The sequence below is a fragment of the Oncorhynchus clarkii genome, unplaced genomic scaffold (assembly GCF_045791955.1).
Source record: "Oncorhynchus clarkii lewisi isolate Uvic-CL-2024 unplaced genomic scaffold, UVic_Ocla_1.0 unplaced_contig_11241_pilon_pilon, whole genome shotgun sequence".
In the NCBI taxonomy this organism is placed as follows: domain Eukaryota; kingdom Metazoa; phylum Chordata; class Actinopteri; order Salmoniformes; family Salmonidae; genus Oncorhynchus; species Oncorhynchus clarkii.
The window spans coordinates 111915-124396 of record NW_027258017.1 but is presented as its reverse complement, the minus strand read 5'-3'; the positions used below and the strand labels follow the sequence as shown (position 1 = coordinate 124396).

Below are 12482 nucleotides of genomic sequence, written 5' to 3'. Positions count from 1 at the left end.
AGGGGTAATAAGGGGTAGTGTGTCAGCAGGGTAATAAGGGGTAGTGTGTCAGCAGGGTAATAAGGGGTAGTGTGTCAGCAGGGTAATAAGGGGTAATAAGGGGTAGTGTGTCAGCAGGGTAATAAGGGGTAGTGTTTCAGCAGGGTAATAAGGGGTAATAAGGGGTAGTGTGTCAGCAGGGTAATAAGGGGTAGTGTGTCAGCAGGGTAATAAGGGGTAGTGTGTCAGCAGGGTAATAAGGGGTAATAAGGGGTAGTGTGTCAGCAGGGTAATAAGGGGTAGTGTGTCAGCAGGGTAATAAGGGGTAATAAGGGGTAGTGTGTCAGCAGGGTAATAAGGGGTAGTGTTTCAGCAGGGTAATAAGGGGTAATAAGGGGTAGTGTGTCAGCAGGGTAATAAGGGGTAGTGTGTCAGCAGGGTAATAAGGGGTAATAAAGGGTAGTGTGTCAGCAGGGTAATAAGGGGTGGTGTTTCAGCAGGGTAATAAGGGGTAGTGTGTCAGCAGGGTAATAAGGGGTAGTGTGTCAGCAGGGTAATAAGGGGTAATGAGGGGTAGTGTGTCAGCAGGGTAATAAGGGGTAGTGTGTCAGCAGGGTAATAAGGGGTAGTGTGTCAGCAGGGTAAAGTGGTGATGATGGGGTTGATCGCAGTGTCTTTGTTTGTTTGTGTGTGTGTGTTTGTGTGTGTCCATGTGTTTTTGTGTGTGTGTGTGTCAGGTTCTCGGGGCTCTGAGTCCAGTCCCCACGGCTCTCCCACACTTGGCCAGCAGGGCGGCTCCAGCGAGGATGTCTGGGTTCTCCGGAAGCCCCTCGCAGGTACGAGGGTGTGTTGTTGTGTTTGTGTATTGGTAGGTGTATTGGTGTGAGTGTGCATGTGTGCAGTTGTGTGTGTTATTAATTAATATAGGTCATTAATACAGTTTATTAATATAGTTAATTAATATAGTTAGTTAATATAGTTAATAAAGTTAATTAATATAGTTAGTTAATATAGTTAATTAATATAGTTAATATAGTTAATTAATATAGTCCATTAATATAGTTAATATAGTTAGTTAATATAGTTAAATAATGTAGTTAATTAATATAGTTAATATAGTTAATTAATATAGTTAATTAATATAGTTAGTTAATATAGTTAAATAATATAGTTAATATAGTAAATTAATATACTTAGTTAATATAGTTAATTAGTATAGTTAGTTAATATAGTTAATAAATATAGTTCATTAATATAGTTAATATAGTCAATTAATATTGTTAATTAATATAGGTCATTAATATTGTTTATTAATATAGTTCATTAATATAGTTAATATAGTCAATTAATATAGTTAATTTATATAGTTTATTAATATAGTTCATTAATATAGTTAATTGATATAGTTCATTAATATAGTTCATTGATATAGTTCATTAATATAGTTCATTGATATAGTTCATTAATATAGTTCATTAATATAGTTCATTTATAAATATAAGTCAATATTTGAACATATGTATAATGGAATATGGTGCCATCAGAAAGCATTCAAACCCCTTTTGTCTTATTCCACATATTTGTTGTTACAGCCTGAATTCAGAATGGATTACATATGTGTTTTCTCACCCATCTATCTACACACAATACCCCATAATTACAAAGTATTATTCAACATAAAATACAGAAATATCTCATTTACAAATGTGTTCACACCCCTGAGTCAATACTGTGAGTCTTTCTGGGTAAGACCCTGAGTCAATACTGTGAGTCTTTCTGGGTAAGACCCTGATGTCAATACTGTGAGTCTTTCTGGGGTAAGACCCTGATGTCAATACTGTGAGTCTTTCTGGGTAAGACCCTGAGTCAATACTGTGAGTCTTTCTGGGGTAAGACCCTGAGTCAATACTGTGAGTCTTCCTGGGTAAGACCCTGATGTCAATACTGTGAGTCTTTCTGGGTAAGACCCTGAGTCAATACTGGTTAGAATCACCTTTGACAGCGATTACAGCTGTGAGTCTCTCTGGGTAAATCTCTAAGAGCTTTGCACTCCTGCATTGTACAACATCTGCCCATTATTATGTTCAACATTCTTTAAACTCTGTCAAATTGGTTGTTGATCATTGCTAGACAACCATTTTCATGTCTTGCCATATATTTTCAAGCAGATTTAAGTCAAAACCTGCAATTCACTGTCTTCTTGGTAAGCAACTCCAGTGTAGATTTGGCCTTGTGTTTTAGGCTGTTGTCCTGCTGAAAGGTGAATTCCTCTCCCTTTGTCTGGTGGAAATCAGTCTTAACCATGTGTTCAAAACGAATGGAGGACCAAGGCACTCTTCATATAATTCATTAAAACACCTTTATTTATTTTTTACCTTTATTTAACTAGGCAAGTCGGTTAAGAACAAATTTTTATTCACAATGACGGCCTACCGGAGGACAGTGGGTTAAATGCCTTGATCAGGGGCAGAATGACAGATTTTTACCTCGTCAGCTCGGGGATTCAATCTTGCAACCTTACGGTTACTGGCCCAATGCTCTAACCACTAGGTTACTGGCCCAATGCCCTAACCGCTATGCTACCTGCCTATTTATATGGCATGGTCAATGGAAACCACGTTTTAAAACTCTGATGTGTTTCGGATACCTGTGCTTAGTTCCATTATGTTTCTTTTTCATCCTGAAAAACTCCCCAGTCCTTAACGATTACAAGCATACCCATAACATGATGCAGCCACCACCTATGCTTGAAAATATGGAGAGTGAAACTCAGTAATGCGTTGTATTATCAGGTTCGAAGGTAAGACCCAGATGCAGACTGTGTCGGAGTAACAATGTTTATTACAGCAACAGGGCAGGCAAACGACAGGTCAAGGCAGGCAGGGGTCGATAACCAGAGTAGTGGGGGAAAGGTACAGGACGGCAGGTAGGCTCAGGGTCGGGTCAGGGGCAAGCAGAGTGGTCAGGCAGGCGGGTTCAGAGACAGGACAGGCAAGTGTCAAAACCAGGAGGACGAGAAAAAGATAGACTGGGGGGGAAGCAGGAGCTGAGACAAAAACGCTGGTTGAGTTGACAAACAAGACAAACTGGCAACGGACAAACAGAGAACACAGGTATGAATACCCAGGGGATAATGGGAAAGATGGGCGACACCTGGAGGGGGGTGGAGACAATCACAAGGACAGGTGAAACAGATCAGCATGTGACGTGTTTTGAATTTGCTCCAAACACTCTGTATTCAGGACAAAACGTGAATTTCCTTGCCACATTTTTTTCAGTATTACTTTAGTGCTTCCTGTTTAAACAGGATGCATATTTTGGAATGTTTTTTATTTTGTACAGGCTTCCGTCTTTTCACTCTGTCAATCAGGTTAGTATTGTGGAGTAACTACAATGTTGTTGACCCATCCTCAGTTTTCTATCACTGTAACTGTTTTAAAGTCACCATTGGCCTCATGATGAAATCCCTGAGCGGTTTCCTTCCTCTCCGGCAACTGAGTTAGGAAGGACGCCTGTATCTTTTTAGTGACTGGGTGTATTGATACACCATCCAAAATGTAATTAATACCTCAAAGGGATATTCAATGTCTGCTTTTTTGGGGTGTCGGGGGGGGGGATTTACTTGGCTCATTGCGCTCTAGCGACTCCTTGTGGCGGGCCAGGTGCTTGCAGGCTGACTCCAGTCGTCAATTGAACGGTGTTTCCTCCGACATGTTGGTGCAGCTGGCATCTGTGTTAAGTGGGCGGGTGTTAAGAAGCGCGGTTTGGCGGGTCATGTTTCAGAGGACGCATGACTCGACATTCGCTTCTCCAGAGCCTGCGATGAGTGATGAGAAAATATCACAATTGGGAGGAAAAGGGGGTAAAAAAAAAAAGATATACAAAAATGATGTCATCCATTTAAAATTCAGGCTGAAACAAAACACAATGTGGAGGAAGTCAAGGGGTGTGAATACTTTCTGAAGGCCCTGTGTTTCTGTGCCTGTGTGCATAATAGATGACGTTGATCATATCATTATTACTATCAGAAATAAGAGGAGGTCCTAGAATAGAACCCTGAGGAACACCACATTCTATCAATTCCTAGAATAGAACCCTGATGAACACCACATTCTATCTATTCCTAGAATAGAACCCCGAGGAACACCACATTCTATCTATTCCTAGAATAGAACCCTGACGAACACCACATTCTATCTATTCCTATAATAGAACCCTGACGAACACCACATTCTATCTATTCCTATAATAGAACCCTGAGGAACACCACATTCTATCTATCTATTCCTAGACTAGAACCCTGACGAACACCACATTCTATCTATTCCTAGAATAGAACCCTGAGGAACACCACATTCTATCTATCTATTCCTAGACTAGAACCCTGAGGAACACCACATTCTATCTATCTGTTCCTAGAATAGAACCCTGAGGAACACCACATTATATCTAACCTGTGTGTGTGTGTGTGTGTGTGTGTGTGTGTGTGTGTGTGTGTGTGTGTGTGTGTGTGTGTGTGTTTGCGTGTGTGCGTGCGTGCGTGCGTGCGTGTGTGTATGTACATTTGTGGATGTGTGTAGGTGGTGACCGTAGCAGCAGTGTGGGTAGTCTGGGTAGCGTTCGTTCCCTCGGCAGCGTCCAGAGTTCTGGAAATACACAACACGCCCTGAATATGCCTCCTCCGCCTGCCACAGCACACGCTACTAACACGCCAGCTAGCAGCCTGAACACACACGGCCTCAACGCTCCCGGGCTCCACGCGCAGTCGGAGGGAGTCAAGGTGGGTGTCAGTCTTCCTCTGATTGACAGAGGAACTAAGCCTGTCTCTGGTGTGTGTGTGTTTCAGGCTTGTGTGTGTGTGTGTGTGTGTGTGTGTGTGTGTGTGTGTGTGTGTGTGTGTGTGTGTGTGTGTGTGTGTGTGTGTGTGTGTGTGTGTGTGTGTGTGTGTGTGTTTCACAAGTGTGTGTGTGTGTGTGTGTTTCAGGAGTGTGTGTGTGTTTCAGATGTGTGTTTGTGCTAACTTGTTCTTCAACTCCGATTCACAGATTGACTAAGCTCTTGTGCATGTGTGTGTTTATGTTTAGCTCCTAGCCACAGTGATGTCCCAGTCAATAAAGGCAAAGGAGCATCTGTTGGAGCAGTCCAAGTCTGTGGAGCAGGCAGCAGGTACCCAGAATAATATTACTGTAATATTAATAACAACTATAATAATAGTAACAGGACCAGTCCAGGTCTGTGGAGCAGGCAGCAGGTACCCAGAATAATATTACTGTAATATTAATAACAACTATAATAATAGTAACAGGACCAGTCCAGGTCTGTGGAGCAGGCAGCAGGTACCCAGAATAATATTACTGTAATATTAATAACAACTATAATAATAGTAACAGGACCAGTCCAGGTCTGTGGAGCAGGCAGCAGGTAACCAGAATAATATTACTGTAATATTAATAACAACTATAATAATAGTAACAGGACCAGTCCAGGTCTGTGGAGCAGGCAGCAGGTACCCAGAATAATATTACTGTAATATTAATAACAACTATAATAATAGTAACAGGACCAGCCCAGGTCTGTGGAGCAGGCAGCAGGTAACCAGAATAATATTACTGTAATATTCATAACAACTATAATAATAGTAACAGGACCAGTCCAGGTCTGTGGAGCAGGCAGCAGGTACCCAGAATAATATTACTGTAATATTAATAACAACTATAATAATAGTAACAGGACCAGTCCAGGTCTGTGGAGCAGGCAGCAGGTAACTGATTTTCTAACTGACTGACTGACTGAATGACTTTCTAACTAACTGACTGACTGACTGACTAAATGACTGACTGACTTTCTAACTGACCGACTTACTAACTGACTTTCTAACTGACTGACTGACTGACTAAATGACTGACTGACTGACTTTCTAACTGACTGACTGACTTTCTAACTGACTGACTTTCTAACTGACTGACTGACTTTCTAACTGACTGACTGACTGTCTGACTGACTGATTGACTTTCTAACTGACTGACTTGACTGACTTTCTAACTGACTGACTGACTTTCTAACTGACTGACTGATTGACTTTCTAACTGACTAACTGACTGACTGACTGACTTTCTAACTGATTGACTTACTAACTGACTGACTGACTGACTTTCTAACTGACTGACTGATTGACTTACTAACTGACTGACTTACTAACTGACTGACTGACTGACTGACTGACTTTCTAACTGACTGACTGACTGACTGACTTTCTAACTGACTGACTTACTAACTGACTGACTTTCTAATTGACTGACTGAATGACTGACTGACTGATTTTATAACTGACTGACTGACTTTCTTACTGACTGACTGAATGACTTTCTAACTGACTGACTGATTTTATAACTGACTGACTGACTGACTTTCTAACTGACTGACTGACTGACTTTCTAACTGACTGACTGACTGACTTTCTAACTGACTGACTGACTGTCTAACTGACTGACTTTCTAACTGACTAACTGATTGACTTTCTAACTGACTGACTGATTGACTTTCTAACTAACTGACTAACTGACTGACTTTCTAACTGACTCACTGACTTTCTAACTGACTGACTGATTGACTTTCTAAATGACTAACTGACTGACTGATTGACTCTCTAACTAACTGACTGACTGACTGACTGTCTAACTGACTGACTGATTGACTTTCTAACTGACTAACTGACTGACTTGACTGACTTTCTAACTGACTGACTGACTTTCTAACTGACTGACTGACTTTCTAACTGACTTACTAACTGACTTTCTAACTGACTGACTGACTGACTAAATGACTGACTGACTGACTTTCTAACTGACTGACTGACTTTCTAACTGACTGACTTTCTAACTGACTGACTGACTTTCTAACTGACTGACTGACTTTCTAACTGACTGACTGACTGTCTGACTGACTGACTGATTGACTTTCTAACTGACTGACTTGACTGACTTTCTAACTGACTGCCTGACTTTCTAACTGACTGACTGATTGACTTTCTAACTGACTAACTGACTGACTGACTGACTTTCTAACTGATTGACTTACTAACTGACTGACTGACTGACTTTCTAACTGACTGACTGATTGACTTACTAACTGACTGACTTACTAACTGACTGACTGACTGACTGACTTTCTAACTGACTGACTGACTGTCTGACTGACTGACTGATTGACTTTCTAACTGACTGACTTGACTGACTTTCTAACTGACTGACTGACTTTCTAACTGACTGACTGATTGACTTTCTAACTGACTAACTGACTGACTGACTGACTTTCTAACTGATTGACTTACTAATTGACTGACTGACTGACTTTCTAACTGACTGACTGATTAACTTTCTAACTGACTGACTTACTAACTGACTGACTTTCTAATTGACTGACTGAATGACTGACTGATTTTATAACTGACTGACTGACTTTCTTACTGACTGACTGAATGACTTTCTAACTGACTGACTGATTTTATAACTGACTGACTGACTGACTTTCTAACTGACTGACTGACTGACTTTCTAACTGACTGACTGACTGACTTTCTAACTGACTGACTGACTTTCTAACTGACTGACTGATTGACTTTCTAACTAACTGACTGACTGACTGTCTAACTGACTGACTGATTGACTTTCTAACTGACTAACTGACTGACTGATTGACTTTCTAACTGACTGACTGATTGACTTTCTAACTGACTAACTGACTGACTGATTTACTTTCTAACTAACTGACTAACTGACTGACTTGACTGACTTTCTAACTGACTGACTGACTTTCTAACTGACTGACTGATTGACTTTCTAACTGACTAACTGACTGACTGATTGACTCTCTAACTAACTGACTGACTGACTGACTGTCTAACTGACTGACTGACTTTCTAACTGACTGACTGACTTTCTAACTGACTGACTGATTGACTTTCTAACTGACTGACTGATTGACTTTGTATCTGACTGACTGACTTTCTAACTGACTGACTGACTGACTTTCTAACTGACTGACTTATTTTCAAACTGACTGACTGACTTTCTAACTGACTGACTGACTGACTGTGTAACTGACTGACTGACTGTCTGACTGACTGACTTTCTAACTTTCTAACTGACTGACTGACTGACTTTCTAACTGACTGACTGACTGACTTTCTAACTAACTAACTGACTGACTGATTGACTTTCTAACTAACTGACTGACTGACTGACTGTCTAACTGACTGTCTGACTGACTGTCTAACTGACTGACTTTCTAACTGACTGACTTTCTATCTGACTGACTGACTTTTTAACTGACTGACTTACTAACTGACTGACTGACTTTTTAACTGACTGACCTACTAACTGACTGACTGACTGACTTTCTTTCTAACTGACTGACTGACTGACTTTCTAACTGACTGACTGACTTTCTAACTGACTGACTGACTTTCTAACTGACTGACTGACTGACTGATTGACTTTCTAACTGACTGACTTTCTATCTAACTGACTGACTTGACTGACTTTTTAACTGACTGACTGACTTTCTAACTGACTGACTGATTGACTTTCTCACTAACTGACTGACTGACTGTCTAACTGACTGACTGATTGACTTTCTAACTGACTAACTGACTGACTGATTGACTTTCTAACTAACTGACTGACTGTCTGACTGACTTTCTAACTGACTGACTTTCTAACTGACTAACTGACTGACTGATTGACTTTCTAACTAACTGACTAACTGACTTACTTGACTGACTTTCTAACTGACTGACTGACTTTCTAACTGACTGACTGATTGACTTTCTAACTGACTAACTGACTGACTGATTGACTCTCTAACTAACTGACTGACTGACTGACTGTCTAACTGACTGACTGACTTTCTAACTGACTGACTGACTTTCTAACTGACTGACTGATTGACTTTCTATCTGACTGACTGACTTTCTAACTGACTGACTGACTGACTTTCTAACTGACTGACTTATTTTCAAACTGACTGACTGACTTTCTAACTGACTGACTGACTGACTGTGTAACTGACTGACTGACTGTCTGACTGACTGACTTTCTAACTTTCTAACTGACTGACTGACTGACTTTCTAACTGACTGACTGACTGACTTTCTAACTAACTAACTGACTGACTGATTGACTTTCTAACTAACTGACTGACTGACTGACTGTCTAACTGACTGTCTGACTGACTGTCTAACTGACTGACTTTCTAACTGACTGACTTTCTATCTGACTGACTGACTTTTTAACTGACTGACTTACTAACTGACTGACTGACTTTTTAACTGACTGACCTACTAACTGACTGACTGACTGACTTTCTTTCTAACTGACTGACTGACTGACTTTCTAACTGACTGACTGACTTTCTAACTGACTGACTGACTTTCTAACTGACTGACTGACTGACTGATTGACTTTCTAACTGACTGACTTTCTATCTAACTGACTGACTTGACTGACTTTCTAACTGACTGACTGACTTTCTAACTGACTGACTGATTGACTTTCTAACTGACTTACTGACTGACTGACTGACTTTCTAACTGACTGACTTACTAACTGACTGACTGACTGACTTTCTAACTGACTGACTGATTGACTTACTAACTGACTGACTTACTAACTGACTGACTGACTTTCTAACTGACTGACTGACTGTCTGACTGACTGACTTTCTAACTTTCTAACTGACTGACTGACTGACTTTCTAACTGACTGACTGACTGACTTTCTAACTAACTAACTGACTGACTGATTGACTTTCTAACTAACTGACTGACTGACTGACTGTCTAACTGACTGTCTGACTGACTGTCTAACTGACTGACTGACTTTCTGACTGACTGACTGACTGTCTGACTGACTGACTGATTGACTTTCTAACTGACTGACTTGACTGACTTTCTATCTGACTGACTGACTTTCTAACTGACTGAATGACTTTCTAACTTACTGACTGACTGTCTGACTGACTGACTGACTGACTTTCTAACTGACTGATTGACTGACTTTCTAACTGACTGACTTGACTGACTTTCTAACTGACTGACTGACTTTCTAACTGACTGACTGATTGACTGACTGACTTTCTAACTGACTTACTGACTGACTGACTGACTTTTTAACTGACTGACTGACTTTCTATCTAACTGACTGACTGACTTTCTAACTGACTGAATGACTTTCTATCTAACTGACTGACTGACTTTCTATCTAACTGACTGACTGACTTTCTTTCTAACTGACTGATTGACTTTTTAACTAACTGACTGACTGACTGACTCTAACTGACTGACTTTCTAACTAACTGACTGACTTTCTATCTGACTGACCGACTTTTTAACTGACTAACTGATTGACTTTCTAACTGACTGACTTGACTGACTTTCTATCTGACTGACTGACTTTCTAACTGACTGAATGACTTTCTAACTTACTGACTGACTGTCTGACTGACTGACTGACTTTCTAACTGACTGATTGACTGACTTTCTAACTGACTGACTTGACTGACTTTCTAACTGACTGACTGACTTTCTAACTGACTGACTGATTGACTGACTGACTTTCTAACTGACTTACTGACTGACTGACTGACTTTTTAACTGACTGACTGACTTTCTATCTAACTGACTGACTGACTTTCTAACTGACTGAATGACTTTCTATCTAACTGGCTGACTGACTTTCTATCTAACTGACTGACTGACTTTCTATCTAACTGACTGGCTGACTTTCTATCTAACTGACTGACTGACTTTCTTTCTAACTGACTGATTGACTTTCTTTCTAACTGACTGAATGACTTTCTAACTGACTGACTGACTTTCTAACTAACTGACTGACTTTCTAACTGACTAACTGATTGCCTTTCTAACTGACTGACTGACTTTCTAACTGACTGACTGATTGACTTTCTAACTGACTAACTGACTTTCTATCTATCTTACTGACTGACTTTCTATCTAACTGACTGACTGACTTTCTATCTAACTGACTGACTGACTTTCTAACTGACTTTCTATCTAACTTACTGACTGACTTTCTATCTAACTGACTGACTGACTTTCTTTCTAACTGACTGACTGACTTTCTATCTAACTGACTGACTGACTTTCTTTCTTTCTAACTGACTGACTGACTTTCTATCTAACTGACTGACTGACTTTCTTTCTTTCTAACTGACTGACTGACTTTCTATCTAACTGACTGAATGACTTTCTAACTGACTGACTGACTTTCTAACTGACTGACTGATTGACTTTCTAACTAACTGACTGACTGACTGACTCTAACTGACTGAATGACTTTCTAACTGACTGACTGACTTTCTAACTGACTGACTGACTTTCTATCTAACTGACTGACTGACTCTAACTGACTGACTTTCTTTCTAGCTGACTGAATGACTTTCTAACTGACTGACTGACTTTCTAACTAACTGACTGACTTTCTATCTGACTGACCAACTTTTTAACTGACTGACTGATTTTCTAACTAACTGACTGACTTTCTAACTGACTGACTTTCTAACTGACTGACTGACTTTTTAACTGACTGACTGACTTTCTAACAGACTGACTGATTTTCAAACTGACTGCTGACTGTCTGACTGACTGACTGATTGACTTTCTAACTGACTGACTGACAGACTGACTGACTGATTGACTTTCTACCTGACTGACTGACTGACTGACTTTCTAACTGACTGACTGACTGACTGACAGACTGTCTGACTGACTGGCTGACTTTCTAACTGACTGATTGACTTTCTAACTGACTTACTGACTGACAGACTGACTGTCTAACTGACTGACTGACTGACTGACTGACTGACTGACTGACTGACTTTCTAACTGACTGACTAACTGACTAACTGACCGACTGTCTAACTGACTGACTGACTGACTAACTGACTGACTGTCTAACTGACTAACTGTTTAACTGACCGACTGTCTAACTGACCGACTGTCTAACTGACTGACTGACTGTCTGACTGTCTAACTGACTGACTGTCTAACTGACTGACTGACTGACTGTCTAACTGACTGACTGTCTAACTGACTGACTGACTGACTTTCTAACTGACTGACTGATTGACTGACTGTCTGACTGACTAACTGTCTAACTGTCTGACTGACTGACTGACTGACTGTCTAACTGACTGACTGACTGACTGACTGTCTGACTCTCTAACTGACTGACTGTCTAACTGACTGACTGTCTAACTGACTGACTGTCTACCTAACTGACTGACTGACTGTCTGACTGACTGTCTAATTGACTGACTGACTAACTGTCTAACTGACTAACTGTCTGACTGTCTGACTGACTAACTGTCTAACTGACTAACTGACTGACTGTCTGACTGACTGACTGTCTGACTGTCTGACTGTCTGTGTTTCTTTTAGCTGCTGCTAAGAGTCCATCTGGTTGTCCTCCTCAAGAACAGCGCTC

General features: G+C 40.5%; 1 protein-coding gene across 5 annotated transcripts in view; it reads left to right on the top strand.

Moving 5' to 3' along the window:
• The window catches only part of LOC139394522 (caskin-1), a 123221-nt gene that overhangs the window by 70414 nt on the left and 40325 nt on the right, over window positions 1–12482 (top strand). For all 5 annotated transcript variants that reach the window (XM_071142612.1, XM_071142611.1, XM_071142610.1 and 2 more), the window contains 3 exons: window positions 717–815; window positions 4560–4759; window positions 5064–5145. In XM_071142612.1, coding sequence (XP_070998713.1) covers window positions 717–815; window positions 4560–4759; window positions 5064–5145 — 381 coding nt within the window. The remainder of the gene's footprint in view (window positions 1–716; window positions 816–4559; window positions 4760–5063; window positions 5146–12482) is intronic.